The sequence below is a fragment of the Macaca thibetana genome, chromosome 14 (assembly GCF_024542745.1).
Source record: "Macaca thibetana thibetana isolate TM-01 chromosome 14, ASM2454274v1, whole genome shotgun sequence".
In the NCBI taxonomy this organism is placed as follows: Eukaryota; Metazoa; Chordata; class Mammalia; order Primates; family Cercopithecidae; genus Macaca; species Macaca thibetana.
In genome coordinates, this window is record NC_065591.1 from 110143818 (window position 1) to 110163947 (window position 20130).

Sequence of the window (20130 nt, forward strand, 5' to 3'; positions counted from 1 at the left end):
CCTCTTCCTGCCTTAAGAAAATAATTTCTGGCCGGGTGCAGTGGCTCATGCCTGTAATCCCAGCACTTTGGGAGGCCGAGCTAGGCAGATCACTTGAGGTCAGGAGTTCGAGACCAGCCTGGCCAACATGGTGAAACCCCATCTCTACTAAAATACAAAAAAGTTAGCGGGGCATGGTGGTGCGCACATGTAGTCCCAGCTACTCGGGAGGCTGAAGCAGGACAATTGCTTGAACCTGGGAGGCAGAGGTTGCAGTGAGCCAAAATCACACCACTGCACTCCAGCCTGGGCTCAGGTGATCCTCCTGTCTCAGCCTCTGAAGTAACTGGGACTACAGGCATGCACTAACACTCCCAACTAATTTCTGTATTTTTTGTAGAGACAGGGTTTCACCATGTTGGCCAGGCTGGTCTTGAACTCCTGGGTTCAAGTGATCCACCCGCCTCAGCCTCCCAAAGTGCTGTGGTAACCATGAATTTTCCCCAGCCTGCCTATTCTTTGGACAGTCTGCCCCATGATAACTATAGAAAAGTCAGGAATGAAGCAATAAATGGTAGCTTATTAGCTACCGAATGGGCCCCTTAACTGTTTTAGTCCAGCATTAGATAGAAATGAGTGCTGAAAGACTCTGCCTATTTATAGATTTATCTATTTTTTTGAGACAGGGTCTTGCTCTGTCACCGGGCTGGAGTGCAGTGGCGTGATCTCACCTCACTACAGCCTCACCCTCCCAGGCTCAAGCGACCCTCCCACCTCAGCCTCACCAAGTAACTGGGACCACAGGCCATGCACCACCATTCCTGGCTTATTTTTGTATTTTTTGTAGAGAAGGGGTCTATGTTACCCACGCCAGTCTCAAACTCCTGGGCTCAAGCAATCCACTCACATCAGCCTCCCAAAGTGCTGGGATTACAAGCATAGCCACCTTGTTTGGCCTCTCCATATTTAAAATTAAGTTATATTGAGCCAGGCACAGTGGTTCATGCCTGTAATCCCAGCACTTTAGGAGGCTGAAGAAGGTGGATCACTTGAGATCAGAAGTTTGAGACCAGCCTAGCCAACATGGTGAAACCTCATCTCTACTAAAAATACAAAAATTAGCCGGGCTTGTGGCATGCATGTAATCCCAGCTACTTGGGAGGCTGAAGCAGGAGAATCACTGGAACCCAGGAGGCAGAGGTTGCAGTGAGCCGAGATCACACCACTGCACTCCAGCCTGGGTGACAGAGCAAGACTCTGTCTCCAAAAAAAAACATTAAGTTCTATCTCTACAAAAAATTATTTTTAATTAGCCAAGTGTAATGGCACATGCCTGTAGTCCTAGCTACTCAGGAAGCTGAGGCAGATCCCTTGAGCACAGGAATTGAAGGCTGCACTGAGTTATGATTGCAGCACTGCACTCCTGCCTGGGCAACAGAGCAAGACACTGTCTCTAAATAAACAGATAGATACATTTTGTATACTTTGACCCAAAGTTAAGGAAATTTTTTAATATTAAAAAAATGAATTTCTGGCCAAGTGCAGTGACTTACGCCTGTAATCTTAGCACTTTGGAAGGCCGAGGCAGGTGGATCACCTGAGATCAGGAGTTTAAGACCAGCCTGGCCAACATGGTGAAACACTGTCTCTACTAAAAATACAAAAATTAGCTGGGTGTGGTGGCACACGCCTGTAGTCCCAGCTACTCAGGAGGCTGAGGCAGGAGAATCCCCTGAACCTGGGAGGCAAAGGTTGCAGTCAGCCAAGATAGCGCCACTGCAACTCCAGCCTGGGCAACAGAGCAAGACTCCGTCTCAAAAAAAAAAAAAAAAAAAAAAAAAACTTTCACCTTTTGGTATTTGGTACTAAGCATTCACTATATGGATTATGCTGTGCTAGATGGTATGTCTTTTGCAATGAAAATTTATATTTTATAGTGGCCTCAATATAGAGAGAAGGTATATCAGCCCTTAAAGCATGTCATAAACCAAGGTTGTCCAAGCTGTGTGTGTAGCCCAGGATGGCTTGAAATGTGACCCAACACTAATTCGTAACGTTTCTTAAAACATTATAAGAATTTTTGGCAATTTTTTTTTTTTTAGCTTATTAGCTATTGTTAGTCTTCATGTATTTTATGTATGGGCCAAGACAATTCTTCCACTGTGGCCTGGGAAGCCAAAAGATTGACACCTGTCATAAACCTTCTTACGTGTCAGGAAGCCATAATCTGCATGTACTTGCATAACAATCAGCTGACTAAATCAAATGTTGGTCTACAAGGCTTTATTCCTTAACATCTTATACTGTCCTAAGAATCTGTCACTATAATTACAAATAGTTCTTTACACTGACATGAATGTACAGTGTCTCTGTCTTAGAGAAATCTAAAGGTGACAGAAGCATAGCATTTTTTAAGCCACTGTAATTAAATATCATCTGAACAGCAGTGTTGAGATAAAATTTATTAAGAAATAGAGGCCAGGTGGGTGGCTCACGCCTGTAATCCCAGCACTTTGGGAGGCCGAGGCCGGTGGATCACTTGAGGCCAGGAGTTTGAAAGCAGCCTGGCCAAGATGGTGAAACTCTGTTTCTACTGAAAATACAAAAATTAGCTGAGTGTCGTGGTGCATGCCTGTAATGCCAGCTACTCGGGAGGCTGAGGTTGGAAAATGGCTTTAACCCAGGAGGCAGAGGTTGCAGTGAGCAGAGATCACGACACTGTACTCCATCCTGGGTACCACTGCACTCCAGCGTGGGTGACAGGGCAAGACTCTGTCTCCAAAAATAAATAAATAAATAAATAAATGAACAAAGTAGCTACAAAAACTCCTGAATCATCTTTTTTTCACTCTTTCTAACCCCGACTCGGCATTTGACTCAAAGTTATAATGCACTCTGGCTTCATTCTTAAGATGCGATGCCCAGGTGTTCTATTTTTGTCTTAGAATGTTAGAACTTAACAGAAATAACCCTATTTCCCTTTCTCTCTTCGTCCCAGTGACCAAACAGATCCCTTTAACCGTAGTCCCCTCACCATGGACCAGATCCGTCCAAACACAGAACTAAAAGAAAAAATCCAACGGTGGCTTGCAGAGAGGAAACAACAAAAGGAGCAACTTGAATAGATACTGTGAACTAACCAAACCAAAACCAACCCCAGAGTGCAGATAAACAATTGTTTGTGGTTTCTCTCTTTCTGGTTCTGTTCCTTTTCTTTCTTTTCTTTTTCTTTTCTTTTTTTTTTTTCTTTACTAAATTAGAGAACTGCTCTTGCTGAAATTATGATAATTAAGATTCCTAAGAACTTGACAATGCTCCCCTGGCTTGCAGGAAATTATACTTATTATAGCATCACCAAGTTTAGAAATCATCACTCATTTCACCTTTTGTTGTCTCTTCATATTCTTCTTCCTTTTCCTAAATGAAATTATTTCAGCTACTAAAACTTCCTGTCACCCTGCTATTTCTCTTCCAATTACTGTTCAAACATTTTTGGTGAGTGCTGCTTTTATAAGTATATGATGTCACATATTTCAGTGACAGCTGATGTCATCAGAAAATCCTGTGTTATCCTGTGTATTTACTAGTCCTCATGATCTAGACCCTTTTCTGTGTTACAGAATAACTTCACATAAAAGCAGATACCTTGAAGTTTGTGTAGACTTTTGAATAAGATGATAGATGAGAATTTTTTTAAAAAAAAAAAGGAATTTAAAGGAATCTTGTGCAACTTCTGTTGATAGCTTGTAATTTTGTTATACAGTCCTTTTAATGAGGATTGGTAATGCAATCCTACCAACTGATGGGGGTGAGGAGACTGTTGGGCCCTTATTCTCTTATGAAAATCTGTTTCTACAAGGACTAGGCCTAAGCAGGTTTAGGCAACGAATATCATATCCATGAAAAATGTCATTTTAAGACACTAATATCAACAGTATATCTCAGTGTGTGAGATATATACATACACACATATACCCCATGTGCTTTTTTATGTTGGTTTAGTGTAAACTGAGTACCACTTTATATTTTCTCTTCCATAGTGAGATGTATGCAGTATGTGGCCATGTTTACTAACATACTCATTCTTGACAAAATGCTGAGATTATAAAATGTATATAGTTAATATTTGTTTGGGCTTGTGACCTGACTTCTAAGAGCTACTTCTAACACAGCCTTAGGTCTTCAATTAAGAAAGTAGGAATTTGGGCACAACCTTGTCCACAAGCCATTTTAAATATCCACTTAGTCCTGTGTAGTTAGTAGGTGGATGTTCGCCACTTTCATTAGTGAAATTGAGCTCACTACTCAATTGTGCAGCTTAATATGCTAACTAGGGACATTCCCCCTATGGACTGTCTTTATATCACTGTCTTTCTAAGCCCAGAGATGTCATAAGTGACAAGAAAAGTGATAGGATCAAGAAATGGGTGTCACTGCTTCATTTGGAACATGTTATTAACTATGGTCTCTTTCAAATAAAATAGTAGTTTTACATTTCAACACAAGTTGCTATAAGCAGTCCTTGATGTGTTTTCGATTGCATCAGCTGGAAAGCCTCAAATCTAAGAGGGCTTCCCACCCGAGATATAAAATAGGTGTGGCCTATTGCTGTGCTTATAAATGAAAAAGGAAGTTGAAGACACTTTTGCAAATGCCAGAATGTAAGATTCATTCGGTGTGCTCCCTGGGCCTTTACGGCATGGGTTGACAGGATTTGTTTATTTTCTAAAATTAGCTTCATTCAATATTTATCATCCTCCTTTCCCTCTCTGAGAATGAACTATGTATAAAATAAGCGTCTGCCTATTTGCATTTATCCTTCAAACCCAATCTAGTAGGATGTTTTCATTTTAAAAACGAGGGGAAAAGACCAGAGTTTTTCAGGAGAAAACTGGAGGAAAATGGGCACAAAAACTCAGAAGGCAGCTATTCTCAGCAGCTTCCTAGTTAACAACCCCCATGCTGCCTCCAGTCTCTGTCTGTATTCTTCTGTATTTAACCTTCAGATTGTAAGCCTTTTCTGGCAAGCTTTTCTTCTTTTTTTTAACTATTTTCCTGAAACTTTTTATGAATGGCTGTGGCACCATTAATGCTGCTGAATATCTTTAAACTCTTTGCACAGGCAAGTGTGTAGCTTAAGGCCACTACTGGTAAGGAAACCAAGTGTCCTCTGTGCCTTTTTTCTTTCTGTGAAGTAATTTAAGGACATCCAAAAAAATTAGACTTTAAAAAGTTATCTTGGTACAACACCGTGTGTATATATACACTTGGAAGCTTAAAAAGGTGTCTTGTCTGGAACTTAGAAGCAGCTCTAAATCTAGTAGAGCAGACTTTCTAACATACCTGGTTTTGTGTGTTGGCTTTGCTGGAGTATGATGGCAAAATGAAGACTCTTACACTCAGCTCTGGTATTGCTCATAACTTACCAAGAGGCTAATACTAAACTTGGAAAATTGTTTAAGTATGTTTTATCAAGCAGTCTGGGTTTTGTTTTTTACTATAGTTTTTAATGGATATGTGAAAACTGAAGGAAATGTTAAAGGTTTTTTTAATGGTGCAAGTGAAGGTGCCAGTTGCTATTTGGTATCACACTCTACAAAAGCTTCATTACTTTATTTGATGGTGGTTGCTAAGCAGCCATTGCAGAGAGCATAAGTCTACTGGGTGCCTTTACAAGCCAGAGGCTGATGCTGCACTGTTGTGATGTCATGTGAGGAAATAATGCACATGCTCTAATTGCTCAACAGGAAATGAACCTAGAAACAGAAAATGAAAAGGTTGATTGAAATAAAACTTGATCAACACGACTGTATTTTGAAACATTCCAGGAAGGTTACTTCTTGTTAAACTTGCCTGGCAGTGTTTGTTCAAAACTTGTATTTAATAAATGAACACCTGACTTACAACCTTTGTTATCACTTTATTCCATTATTAAAAGCTAGTGGCAGTTTCAGAAATCCCCCTGAAAACTTAGAGGATTCTGATGTTTCACTTTTTTTTTTAGGTAAGTAACATCAAATATGTGTGACCTGGCTGATCCAGCCTACCTTACCAGGCCTCTGGAGGGGACCCTGGGGTTACCCTCAGGAGATGAATCTCCCGGTATGGTTTTCCTAACCAGCTCTCTTGGCTTCACTGTTTATCTGGCCTGAACCCCAGGTCTTTGTAATCATTTGCTGATATCTTCCCCTTCTTGCTCCTTGTTTCCATACCCCTGCCATGCAAGATGTCAGCCTAGATCAACTCAGCCATTCCCCTCTGCTGCAGTATCCAAACTGCAGACCATTGCTGGAGGAAAAACACAATTTTTAGAATGGTGCAACCACAAACTTATCTCTAATGTTGCCCAACAACCCTTCTGTGTGTCCTTCAGCTATTCCAAACTGTGGCCTCCTTCCTTAAATTCCTTCCCATACCCCCCTCCCAGTTACCCCTCACAATCCAATGAGTTTGCCTTCATTTTGCTGGGAAGATAAAGACTTCAGAGACTTTGAAGACTTTCAAACCTCTCTCCCATCATCACATCTGTGGAAAAGGCCCCACAGATCCCTGGCTAGTTCTCCTTTCCTGCCTCATCAGGAAAAGATATTGCCTCTTGTCAATATCCCTTCTCATCAGGCAGGATGGCCTGTGCCTGTAATCCTAGAGCTAAGCAAGAGGCAGGATGGCCTGTGCCTGTAATCCTAGAGCTAAGCAAGAGGCAGAAGTGGGATGATCTCTTGAGGCCAGGAGTTTCAGACCAGCCTAGGCAATGTGGCAAGACCCCATTTCTAAATAAATAAATGACTGCCTCTTCTCTGTCTTCAATTTCTCCCCTGAGTTCCACATCCCCCTTGGGTTTTCTGACTTGTAATCCTTTACAGCCATGTTTCTTCACCATTCACCCTGGCTTCTATCCTAATTTTTTGAAACTGCGCTAATTAAAGATTGCCATACTGCTAAATTAACTTTCCCATCCTTAATTTGACTTTTCTGCAGTATCTAGGGCAGCAGAATCACTCCTTCACTGAAAAGTTCTTAGTTCCTTGATACCACTTCAAATTTTTCTTTCCACCCCTCTAACCATTCCAAAAATCAGAGATTTACTTCTGCTCAGACTTCCCCAGGATACATTATAGTTCTGTTCGTCTCATCAAATGCCACTTCCCTACATACATCTTTTCCTTCTCATATTAAACTATGAAGTTTCAGCCCTCTGTAGTATACAGCTGTTCTCTCACACATCAGCTCAAGCATCTTCTCTAGGAAGTATGCTGAAATCACCACCATGCCTAATCTGATAGAATGCCCCCTCTCTGAGTTTACATTGCAGCTTCTTCAGATCTCAACTCTGCCACTTCCAAATTGTGTGGCCATTTTTCAAGACCAGTCTCAATGGGGACAATGCCTTACAGGCTTTCTTTAAATTCCAAAATGCCTGGCATAGTGTGGGCGTTCAATACAGGTGTTTTTTCCCTCACATCTGCACAACTCCTTGTGGCTAACTAGGGAATTAGGGGAAATGGATTCCAATCCTGATACAGGACTTTGGGGAGACTGGGATTAAAAAAAAAATCAACTTTAAAAAGGGCTGTGGGGCCAGGGGCGGTGATTCACGTCTGTAATCTCAGCACCAAGGCGGGCGGATCACTTGAGGCTAGGAGTTCGAGACCAGCCTGGCCAACATGGTGAAACACAGTCTCTACTAAAAATACAAAAATTAGCCAGGCGTGGTGGCGGGCGCCTGTAGTCCCATCTACTCGGAAGACTGAGGCACGACAATCGCTGGAACCTGGGGAACGTAGGTTGCAATGAGCCGAAGTCGTGCCACTGCACTTCAGCCTGGGCGACAGAACGAGACTGTCTCAAATAAAAAGGGCTATGGGTTGAACCTGGTACCAGGTTGTGTGGTGCTTGCTCGGACTCTAACTTTATATGTTTGGCCTTGGACCCTCTCTACCTCTGTACAACGATCGTATGGGACTAGAAGAATCTCAGCGAATGCTTCTGCAGCACCGACTTCATAGGTTCTCAGAAACGCAGCTAAAGCACACGACGCGAAATAGCGGATATCGGCGCCAAGAAAAGCACTGAAGGTTCAGGGCGCATGCGCATTTCCGCTCCTTGCCGGGTTTCCGGACCTCTGCTAGTGGCTGCCCAACAAAATGCCTGCTTCTCTGCGGAATCCCGCTGTTCTTCACATGCTCTCTAATATCATCTTTTCATATCCACCTTCTCTTCCATGTTGAAAAAAGTAAGTGGACAGACTGGATTCTGCAAAGATCTTTGGACATTTAAATATCCTCGACCGGCGCGAAAAGAGGCGGCCTGACCTTGGAAGTGGGACGGGGTCCTGCAGCGGGTCCTTCCGGCGGGTGACATTCAGCCGGCCGTTCCGGGCGACGGACTTCGCATCCCAGAACCATGGCCCAATTTGTCCGTAACCTTGTGGAGAAGACCCCGGCTCTGGTGAACGGTGAGCGCGATGTAAGACCGCCGAGGCGGGCACACGGGCGGCAGGGAGGCCTGCGATGGCCTGAGAGGAAGAAGCGGGCGGCCAAGACCCGAGGGGCCTGCGGGTGCCGGGGCGGGATGGCCTGCAGGTGAAGGAAGCAGGAAGGTTGGCGACTCTCCTCTAGCCTTCCGCTCGCCTGACCTGCAGATTGGGTTCTCTACACAACCTAGAAGTTCCTGAAATCCAACCACCACTGGGAAGAGAGGTAGTGTGAAGGATGCCCGGCGTTGCCCGGCAGCTCCGCCATTACGCCCCCTGAGATCGCTAAGGGCAGGAATATAGAGGGCATGGCTCTGTTAGGAGAGCTAAGAAAAGGAAGGGCAGAAACGTGTGAAAGTACATCAATTGGGCCTCATCACATGGTCTGGTTGTCAGTGGAGTATTTGGAAGTCAACAGAAATGTCGACTTTGCTTTCTGTCCTAGACGGATTCTAAGATACTTCCACTTTAATCCGAGGGAAATTTTAAGTGGAAATGGACTTCATGGATGAGTATCCGTGCCCCGAGAAGCATAGAACGGGATCCGTATAAATAGTAATCTTTGTTATTACAGCTTAGCATTCGTGGAATTTTTTCGGCTTGAAGAGCCTCACTGGTAGACCGCTGTATTTCACAACAACCCTGAATAATCACAGCCTCTGAGTACTAGTTTATTTGGCCAGTAAATATTTCAGTTGTCTTCTCAGTGGCAGGCTATTCATTTTATTCGTGAAGCGAGATAAGATAAATTGACATAAGGTTTTCCTAAATGTGCTATATTCCAGTAAGTTGACTGAAGGTCAGATCTCTAACTTTCGCCCAGATTTCTGAAATGTGAATAGAAAGCAGAACTTCAAAAAAAAATGTAATACTTTTTAGTCTCTTTTGCTATGTTTGAGTTTGATTTGGGTACTTTCTTTTTCTTTCTTTCTTTTTTTTTTTTCCTAGAAGACAGGGACTCTCACTCTGTCGCCCAGGTTGGAGTGCTGTGGCAGATCACAGCTCACTGCAGCCTCTGCCTCCGAGGCTCAAGCGATCCTCCCACCTCAGCCTCCTGAGTAGCTGGGATCACAGGCGCGCCACCACACCTGGCTAATTTTTGTATGTTTTAAGAGACGGGATTTCGCCATGTTGCCCAGGCTAGTCTCTTAACTCCTGGGCTCAAGGGATCCTCCCGCCTCGGCCTCCCAAAGTGCTGGAGTTACAGGCGTGAGCCACAGTGCCAGCTTGGTATTTTATCCATTCTCTCCTCCCTTCCCTCCATCACCAGCCAAACTATGAGTTATTGAAGGCTCTCCTGCAGAACCTCACAGCCTACTAGTGAAACATTTTACACATTTTCCCAAAGAATTTCTTAAGCTTACAAAAAAATCTTTTACTTCACTAAGATTGTTATCTGTCATAGAGCTCTACAATTTTATATTAATCAAAAGAGATAGCCCTGCGGCGGTGGCTCAGGCCTGTAATCTCAGCACTTTGGGAGGCCGAGGCGGGCAGATCACTTGAGGGCAGGAGTTCGAGACCAGCCTGGCCAACATGGTGAAACCCCATCTCTACTAAAAATACCACCAGGCCTGGTGGTGCATGCCTGTAATCGCAGCTACTTGGGAGGTGGAGGCAGGAGAATCGCTTGAACCCAGGAGGCGGAGGTTGCAGTGAGTCAAGATCGCACCACTGCATGCCAGCCTGGGCGACAAAGCGAGGCTTGGTCTCAAAAAAAAGCCTGGACACCGTGGCTCACTCCTGTAGTCCCAGCACTTTGCGACGCCAAGGCGGGTGGATCACCTGAGGTCAGGAGTTCGACACCAGCCTCACCAACATGGTGAAACCTCATCTCTACTAAAACAGAAATTAGCCAGGCGTGGTGGCGGGCTCCTGTAATCCCAGCTACTCGGAAAGCTGAGGCAGGAAAATCTCTTTAACCCAGGAGGCAGAGGTTGCAGTGAGCCAAGATCGCGCCACTGCACTCCAGCCTGGTGACAGAAGAGACTCCGTCTCAAAAAAAAAAAAACTAAAGAGAAAAAAGGATTGGAGGCTTCACTCTGGACTTCGTGGATGATTTAAGGCACAATTCTTAATATTTCAAGTGGATTTTTTTTCTGGTGTGGCTTTCACATTTTTTAGATGGCGCATATTAAGGAATTGCAATCTAGTTTTTATGATAAAAATCTAAAAAGTAACACCAAGGTAATTTTTTTGTTATGAAATATATAAACCCTTCCCTCCGTTATTGTAAATAATTGAAAGATAACTTGTTATTCTTCCAAAAGTACTTAGAAAGGAGGACTCAACTGGGCTGGAATGTTAACGTGGAAATACATTTTGCTTTATAACATATACAGGCTAGTGTATTAAATGTGAATGTTAAATATTTAATAGAAATTACTGACTATATCTGTTAATTCCCCTGGGGGCCAAAGAAGCTTATGGAAATAAGTAAATTTATCATCAGGCTTGCCTAGGAATCATAGAGTCTGATTTTTTTTTCCCCTTAACTGTAGACTTTATTTCTATTTCAGTAGTTTTTCCAGTAATCTTCCCGTTCTAGGATCCAATCCAGTGTACCACATTGCATTTAGTTTCTGTGTCTTTCCAACCTCCTTTGGTCCAGGACAGTTTCCCAGTCTTCCCTCATCTTTCCTGACCTTGACAGTTTTAAGGTATCTAGGTATCTTGTCTGTCTAGGTATCTGTCTAGGTATCCTGAAGAATTTCCCCAATCTGGATTTGTCTGGTGTTTTTCTCATGCTTAGTCTGGAACTATGGATTTTGAGGAAATATCACAGTAATGAGATGCCCTAATCACGTGTCAGGAGGTATATGATATTCATGTGACATTTCTGGTGATACAAGCTTTCATCACTTGGTTATAGGTTCCTCCACTGTGAAGTTACTGTTTTTCTCTCTGTGTTCTATTCTTTAGAAGCAAATAACTAAGCCTGTCCCATAAAGGCAGGGTGTGATTACAGTGGGGGGATTCCATCTCCTGTAGGAAGGAATATCTACATAAATTAAATAGAATTCTTCTGTGAGAAAGATTTGTCTCTTCTCCATTTATTTATCCAGTCACTTATTGTATGGACTTGTACATTCATTTCATACTTTGTATATCAAATACCGTATTATTGCTCAAATTATTTCACCCTTGGCTATTTGGGAGCTCTTTCAGGTTAGCACCTCTGTCCCTTTGACATGCCGCCTCCCTTTCTGATACTACAAGATGCTTCAGATTTATATTGTATTTTCCCTGTCCCAGCCTTAGAATCAGCCATTTCGCCAAGGAACCTTAGTTCCTTTTATTGGACAATGGAATTGAGAAACTAAGGTCTGGGTGCTGTTTATGTTCCTTGCTACTAAAATATCACTACTTCTAGGTCCTCTCAATTGACAGGGATATAGATAGGTATCCGAATAGATGTATATATGTGTATACATGCATACTAACCCATGTATATACATGCATGTATGTATATATAATTATTTCCATGTCTATCAGTCTGTGTATATATTAAGCTAAACCTGAGTCCAACTCTAACCTAGTATCGTGGGGTTTATTCTTGCTGCTTTTCTTACTTACCTGTAACATCACTCAACCTCCACTGAGAAACCTAGCTCCCATCATCTACCATTCATTATGTTTTATCTCTTGTATACATGTAAAGCAGTTTCAAACTCTTTAACCTGTATCCCCTAAGAAACAAATTTACCACCTAAAATAGTGTTTAAATAGTGTTTATGTACAGTAAACTGATTCTTTTTTTTTTAAGGATGAAATGTCTGTGTGTTGGAGATAATGTTGACAATTGGTTGACTGTTCCACAAGACTGTACTTTTTTTTATTGTCCCATCTTACAGGCATTGGCAGTTCTATTTGGAACTATCTCTTAGAGCTTTGTGTCTGCTTGAAGGTATGCCCATATCCTTGGCCGGGCGCAGTGGCTCACGCCTGTAATCCCAGCACTTTGGGAAGCCGAGACGGGCGGATCACAAGGTCAGGAGATCGAGGCCATCCTGACTAATACGGTGAAACCCCATCTCTACTAAAAATACAAAAAAAAATTAGCCCCGGGCGTGGTGGCGGGCGCCTGTAGTCCCAGCTACTCAGGAGGCTGAGGCAGGAGAATGGCGTGAACCTGGGAGGCGGAGCTTGCAGTGAGCCAAGATCGCGCCACTGCACTCCAGCCTGGGTGATAGAGCGAGACTCCATCTCAGAAAAAAAAGAAAAAGTATGCCCATATCCCCAAACACAGAAGATGAGGGAGATAGTAATTCAGAAATACTCAAATGGAGGCCATTAATACAAGAAAAACACCAAGAGCCTTGGGTAATCTGTCTTTGAACAGTAGACACTTTATGGGCCTTCATGCTATTTTTATTACGTTTCTCTTGTAATTTTTGAAACAAAGTCTCATTCTGTCCCCCAGACTGGAGTGTCATGGTGAGATCTTGGCTCACTGCAACCTCTGGCTCCCCTGTCCAAGCAATTCTTGTGCCTTAGCCTTCCAAGTAGCTGGGACTACAGGCGCACACCACCATGCCCAGCTAATTTTTATAGTTTTAGTAGAGAAAGGGTTTCACCATGTTGGGCAGGATGGTCTCAAATTCCTGGCCACAAGTGATCTGCCCGCCTCGGCCTCCCAAAGTGCTGGGTTTACAGGCATGAGCACTGCACCTAGCCTCTCTCATAATTTTTTAAATAAAAAATGTCTTCCTCTTTCTGAAATCACTACTACATTCTCACAACTACCCTGGTTGTTAATGGTCTCTTCTCTTGAAATAGTAAATACCTTGAGGAATCCAGCTTGGTAATAGATTCTAGTTTGGGCTCTTAACGATACATGTAGGTTTTACTTTTATTATTTGTGGTGTCTTTGAAAGAGGAACAGCTGTGCTTTTGTCAAGAGAAAGATTTAATCCAGCACATATTGATGACAATACCATATTGGGTACCAGTTGTTTTAATTCCATCTGAACTTGTGTATAATATTATGATAACTTTCCATCTTGTTCTTAAGAGTGCCATTCTAAATCCTTCATCCCTTTCTTCGCCTTTTTCTTCAAATTTACTTATCTCTCTACCAAGAAAATATGAATAAATTGACTGTTCTCTTGTTTCTAAATCCAACTTCTGGCATCTTTACAGTTAGCTAGATTTGCCATTCATAAATGAAGTACAGTACTAGCTGGCCACTAGTGAAGTACTGGCATAATTGAATGTGCTTATAGCATCCTGCCTGATTGAACATCCCTGTGGCACAGGTGTTCTGCATCTTTAAAAGCCTCTTGTTACCAGGGAGCAGCTTTGACTTTTCACACCGGGTGCACATTTGGTACAAGCAGTGAATGAAGGTGATGCATGAATAAATATTTGTGTCCAGCCCACACATCTGCTTCTTTCGGTCTCTAGTGAGTTCATCCTGGTTTTTTTGTTTTGTTTTGTTTTCCAGCTGCTGTGACTTACTCGAAGCCTCGATTGGCCACATTTTGGTACTACGCCAAGGTTGAGCTGGTTCCTCCCACCCCTGCTGAGATCCCTAGAGCTATTCAGAGCCTGAAAAAAATAGTCAATAGTGCTCAGACTGGTAGCTTCAAACAGCTCACAGTTAAGGTAACCATGGGCTAAATGAAAACGGATGTGCATAACAGAAAATGTCTTCCCTTGGGATTTTTCTGATTGTTTTGATTAATATATATGTTTCCAATGAGGCTGAATCCAACATAATGAGGAAAAAAATTTTGACTGCTGAGGAAGATACTTACTTTTCTAATTTTGTCACCTGGGTAGAAATAATTAGCCCATTTTATGTCTTAGTTTCCTAACAGTCTTAAACCTAGCAAAAAGGTGACCATTTTTATTGGGAATTTTTTTTTTCCTTTCCTATATTAGACAGTATACTAAAATATGATGGCTTGCTTTGCTGAGTCTGTACTTTTTTCATCTGTAGTCCTGAGATTGTCCCCAGTTCAGCCAAAACATCTCTTGAACTATGTCACAGTCAGGAAGCTAACACTTCTTATATGTAAGATAAAAATACCAAACCTGGTTTATTGAATTCTGTGAAGATAAAATCTAAAAACTGTAAGAATTGGAACTTGCAGCCACGCGCAGTCACTTCCTGCCTGTAATCCCAGTACTTTGGGAGTCCAAAGTAAGTAGGAGGATCACTTGAGGCCAGGAGTTCAAGACCAGCCCAGACAACATAGCAAGGCCCTATCTCTACCCAAAATAGTGAAAAAAATGTGCCAGGTGTGGTGGCATGCACCTGTAGTCCCAACTACTTGGGAGGCTGAGGCAAGAGGATCGCTTGAGCCCAGGAGTTAGAGGAGGCAGTGAGCTATGATTGTGTCACTGCCTGGGTGACAGAGTGAGACCCTGTCTCTTAAGGAAAAAAGGCCGGACCTGGTGGCTCACACCTGTAATCCCAGCACTTTGGGAGGCCGAGGCGGGCAGATCACGAGGTCAGGAGACCGAGACCATCCTGGCTAATACAGTGAAACCCCGTCTCTACTGAAAATACAAAAAATTAGCCAGGCGTGGTGGCGGGCACCTGCAGTCCCAGCTCCTCGGGAGGCTGAGGCAGGAGAATGGTGTGAACCCGGGAGGCAGAGTTTGCAGTGAGCCGAGATCGCACCACTGCACACCAGCCTGGGTAACAGAGCGAGACTCCGTCTCATAAAAAAAAAAAGGGAAAAAAAGAACTGGAACTTGGATTTTATTTGCATGATCCAAGCACAGAGTACACAAAGCCTAAATGATTGCTAATTTTAGAGCCTACATCCTGGGAAGTATGGTTGTTTTTCAGAAGACTTCCATAAACTTCTGGTCTAATTTGATGGGGAAAATTCACTTCCAGAAGTACTGAAAGGAAAAGGTCTAGTTTTGTTAGGGAAAGTTATTTTTTCAACTAGAATTTCAAGATCCATATTCTAGCTCCATGTATTAATAACAGTGCTTTCCTGAACCAGATGTGTATATTTCTCCTTGGGGCAGTAAAATGTTGATATGAATACCAGATACTTGGTCAGAGTTAAGTCAAATACTAAATGAATAAAAGTGAGGTCTAAAGGGGGAAGACAGCACTTCATCTTTCAGCAGATTTTCTTTTGCCAGACAAAAATGTCTATTCAGAGACTCGGCCTTCCTAGAGCCATCCTTTCATATGAATGCCCTGTCTAAATGCACCAGCTATATCCAGGATGTGGGTTGTTTTAGGTCCCATAAAGTGTCTCATAAACTTATAATGAAAGGGTTAAGTCAGTTCAGGTCTGTAAAGAATGCTTTGAAAGAATTTATAAGCTCTAACTACTTACCTTACAAAATTGAAAGTTCAAGGGTTCTCAGCAGTTGAACAAAAGTAATGTTAGTAATTCTCAACTTTGACTAAAACTGCCTTCTAGTTTGAATAGTGTCTTTATGTTCTTTGTCTCCTTAATTCTGGAAAAGAATGGTTTCAAAAAAAAAAAAAAATATATATATATATATATAAAAAGATACCTTAAAATATATGCTTCTTTTTTCAGGAAGCTGTGCTGAATGGTGTGGTGGCCACTGAGGTGTTGATGTGGTTTTATGTTGGAGAGATCATAGGCAAGCGTGGCATCATTGGCTATGATGTTTGAAGACCAATCTTTAACATCTGGTTATATTTGATTTATTATTTGAGTGTTGTTGGACCATGTGTGATCAGACTGCTATCTGAATAAAATAAGATTTGTCAAAACTCAGTGTTTTTTCCATCAAATACTCCATGAAAGGTCACACTTTCTCTTGATATTAAGCTGGGTTGTCTTTAAACAACTCTAAATGCACATCTGTTTAGCCCAAAATTAGAAAGGATATATGTGGCGATATTAACCTGGTACATGAATATATGGGGATAACATTTTAATTTAAAGGTTTGGAATATATATATTTAAGCTTTATTTCCAGAACAGTGAGGGTTAGGTCTTGGGAAAACTAGAATTTGCCACAGTAGGAGAAATGGTAGTACCATATGCCAGTGATAGAGATGAATCATGTCAGTAGTTAGAAAGAGTAACATTTCAACTGTTTCTCTTTGCTAAAATCACAGAAAGACCCTATTAACAACATCTATGTCTGTAAAAATGTTAGAGTACTTGTCATCTTGAATATAGCCTCCCCCAGAGAGAACAGGGTGGTATTCTAAGTATGTATCTTTCTAACATCTTTAACAGTAGGACAGAGCCCTACATTAGAAATCTGATTTTGATGTGTGTTATTCGTTTGTCTGGTTTTACTGCCTTCGCAAAAACAAAATGCCCTACAGATATTTCTTTTTTTTTTTTTTTTTTTTTTTTTTTTTTTTTTGAGACGGAGTCTCGCTTTGTCGCCCAGGCTGGAGTGCAGTGGCCGGATCTCAGCTCACTGCAAGCTCCGCCTCCCGGGTTTACGCCATTCTCCTGCCTCAGCCTCCCGAGTAGCTGGGACTACAGGCGCCCACCACCTCGCCCGGCTAGTTTTTTTTGTATTTTTAGTAGAGACGGGGTTTCACCATATTAGCCAGGATGGTCTCGATCTCCTGACCTCGTGATCCGCCCGTCTCGGCCTCCCAAAGTGCTGGGATTACAGGCTTGAGCCACCGCGCCCGGCCCAGATATTTCAACGAGGTTATAATTTAGCATCTTCCTGGGATCTAAATAGTATATTACATCCTGAAGTAAATGAAATGATTGGTATTAGTCTGTCTTCTGGAGCGATTTTATTGGGTATATAGGAGAGATTGATCATTCCTTGGCTTTTCCCAGGGATCTTAAAATCCTTAATTGACTCACTGGTACTTTCCTAAATCCACTGTTATTCCTGCAGCCACAGCAAAACATACAATACCAACTGATGATAACCAAAAGGTGGTTGCATATTTATTATAAAAACATTATGGCTCACAATATAGTATTATTAATCCTTTAATAGTGTTGAACCTTTATCCAGTCAATCCCAAATTTACCCACTGCATTTAGAACACTGCTATTTTAGCCTAATAAATGGCACAGCTTATCTAAGTGATAGGCAAGAAAGTTCCCATAGAGACTACCACGCTGCTAAAATGTGAAGTAATGCCTAACTTACTCCTGCAATAAACAGGTGGTCAAAACTGAAACGACCTCTTTTCAAAAAGTGCTCAAAAAGACTGATATGAGAATGGCAATCAGTTTCTTTTTCATACAGTGCATGATTATTCAAATTAACCGGAAAAAAACAAGATAGGAGATCAGCTACTAGTTAAAACCTACAGACACCTAGTTGATTAATGATATGTAATGTGATTGTTTATAACACCACTGTCACACCAGAAGATCCTCAAAATAAACATTTACTACTCACTTCACTGCAGCTTCCTCTTTTGCCATACAGAACACCCCTGTACTCCCCTGTGGCTAATAGTGCATGTACGGAATTTTCTTAGGTTAAAAAATAGCAGTGAGCTCCTTGAAGTGGCCACTTGACTTCACCAGGCTTGTTTCTCTTTTTTTTTTTTTTTTTTTTTTTTTGTCCTCATCAACCCCAAATGTCTTCTAACAGAATTACTGAGGCTTTCACTGAATTTGTGTGCTGCCAAGTGTTTGTCATTGGCAAACTCGGTGTTTATTGTGCATCTAAGCTCTAGGCACAATTAAAATGGCAGAAACATTCAGGAACAAGACTGTTACCTGTTTCACAGAGTTTGATCTGGTAAGACAGGTAATTAGGCATGCAATTACTATAAGATGTGAGAAGTACTATAATGAGGGAAGGGGAAGGTATGCTTGAAAGGCTAATCCAGGGCTGGGCGCAGTGGTTCACGCCTGTAATCCCAGCACTTTGGAAGGCTGAGGCGGGCGGATCACGAGGTCAGGAATTTGAGACCAGCCTGGCCAATATAGTGAAACCCTGTCTCTACTAAAAATACAAAAATTAGCCAGGTGTGGTGACGTGCACCTGTAGTCCCAGCTACTCGGGAGGCTGAGGCAGGAGAATCACTTGAACCCGGGAGGTGGAGGTTGCAGTGAGCCAAGATCACTCCACTGCACTCCAGCCTGGGCAACAGAGTGGGACTCGTCTCAAAAAAAAAAAAAAAAAAAAAAAAAAAAAAGGAAGGCTAACCCAGATGAGAAGGAGGTTCAAGAGAAGTTGTCAGAGACAATAGTAACTATATAAACCAGGAAAGTAAGTTAGCCAAGAAGAATGGAGCAAGGTATGCTGGGCGGGTGAAACAACCTGTGCAAAAGCTATTGTCAGAAAAAGTGTAGTACATTGATGATCTGAGAGTGTAAGTGTGGCCAAACTGCCAGGCAGAGGAGAGCACTGAGGTAAAGCCAGAGATGGTGGGGACCAGATTGTATTTTATGCCTATTAAGGCTTGGACTTCTTTAAGGACAATGAATGGAAAGCCATTGAAAGATTTTAACAAGGCACAGTCCTGCCCTGAAGTAACTTGTGTGGTCTAACATCAGCAGGTAATTTCAATTCCATGTAACAAAAGCCGGAATAGAAACCTGCAAACTTGCATAGGGTTCATGTAACAGTGCATGTGGTCCTGCAATTTTCTCAGTATGTAAAAGTAGAAGTAAGTACTCATTTAGTAGTAGGCATCACGAGGAGAGAGAACACAATGGTTAAGTCAAAGCCAGTTATACGAATATTTGTCACTGTGGTCCAAAGGTTTATTCCTAAGGAAACTGCTATCTATATGTAAGTAAATGAGGCTTTTTGTTGAGGCTTTCATCATTTCAAAACTAATGTGGCCAGGCGCGGTGGCTCACGCCTATAATCCCAGCACTTTGGGAGGCTGAGGTGGGCAGATCACGAGGTCAAGATATCAAGACCATCCTGGCCAACATGGTGAAACCCATCTCTACTAAGAATACAAAAATTAGCTGGACGTGGTGGCACATGGCTGTAGTCCCAGCTACTTGGGAAGCTGAGGCAGGAGAATCACTTGAATCTGGGAGGCGGAGGTTACAGTGAGCCGAGATGGCGCCACTGCACTTCAGCCTGGCAAAGAGCGAGACTCCATCTCAAAAAAAAAAAAAAAACTAATGTGAGGCCGGGTGTGGTGGCTCACGCCTATAATCCCAGCACTTTGGGCAGATCACCTGAGGTCACGAGTTGGAGACCAGCCTGACGAACATGGTGAAACCCTGTCTCTACTAAAAATACAAAATTAGCCGGGCATCAGCACACATGCTACTGGGAGGCTGAGGCGGGAGAATCTCTTGAACCTGGGAGGCGGAGGTTGCAGTGGGCCGAGATCATGCCATTGCACTCCAGCCTAGGCAACAAGAGCGAAACTCAGTCTCAAAAAAAAAAAAAAAAAAAAAAAAAAAAAAACATGTGAAACTGTCCACATTGCACATTTCATCCCTTTTTTTTTTTTTTTGAGATGGAGTCTCACTCTTGTCAACAGGCTTGAGTGCAACGGCATGATCTCAGCCCACTGCAACCTCCACCTCCCAGGTTCAAGAGATTCTCCCGCCTCAGCCTCCCAAGTAGCTGCGACTACAGGCGCGTGCCACCATGCCTGGCTAATTTTTTGTATTTTTAGTAGAGTCAGGGTTTCACCATGTTGGCCAGGATGATCTCGATTTCTTGACCTCATGATCTGCCCGCCTCAGCCTCCCGAAGTGCTGGAAGTACAGGAGTCAGCCACTGCGCCTGGTCTCATCCTTTGTTTTATACAT

The 20130-nt window shown here is 42.5% G+C and overlaps 2 protein-coding genes and 1 long non-coding RNA gene across 8 annotated transcripts in view; 2 read left to right on the forward strand and 1 right to left on the reverse strand.

Annotated features, from left to right (window-relative positions):
- The window catches only part of UBE4A (ubiquitination factor E4A), a 41294-nt gene extending 35409 nt beyond the window's left edge, over positions 1–5885 (forward strand). For all 4 annotated transcript variants that reach the window (XM_050758390.1, XM_050758393.1, XM_050758392.1 and 1 more), the window contains one exon: positions 2978–5885. In XM_050758390.1, the coding sequence (XP_050614347.1) occupies positions 2978–3104 (127 nt within the window). In that variant the 3' untranslated portion in view covers positions 3105–5885. The remainder of the gene's footprint in view (positions 1–2977) is intronic.
- Positions 1–16172, forward strand: part of ATP5MG (ATP synthase membrane subunit g) — a 249536-nt gene extending 233364 nt beyond the window's left edge. For all 3 annotated transcript variants that reach the window (XM_050758469.1, XM_050758471.1, XM_050758470.1), the window contains exons 2-4: positions 8319–8434; positions 13899–14059; positions 15973–16172. In XM_050758469.1, coding sequence (XP_050614426.1) covers positions 8383–8434; positions 13899–14059; positions 15973–16071 — 312 coding nt within the window. In that variant the 5' untranslated portion in view covers positions 8319–8382 and the 3' untranslated portion in view covers positions 16072–16172. The remainder of the gene's footprint in view (positions 1–8318; positions 8435–13898; positions 14060–15972) is intronic.
- Positions 1–20130, reverse strand: part of LOC126936081 (uncharacterized) — a 184068-nt gene that overhangs the window by 140018 nt on the left and 23920 nt on the right. The window lies entirely within an intron of this gene.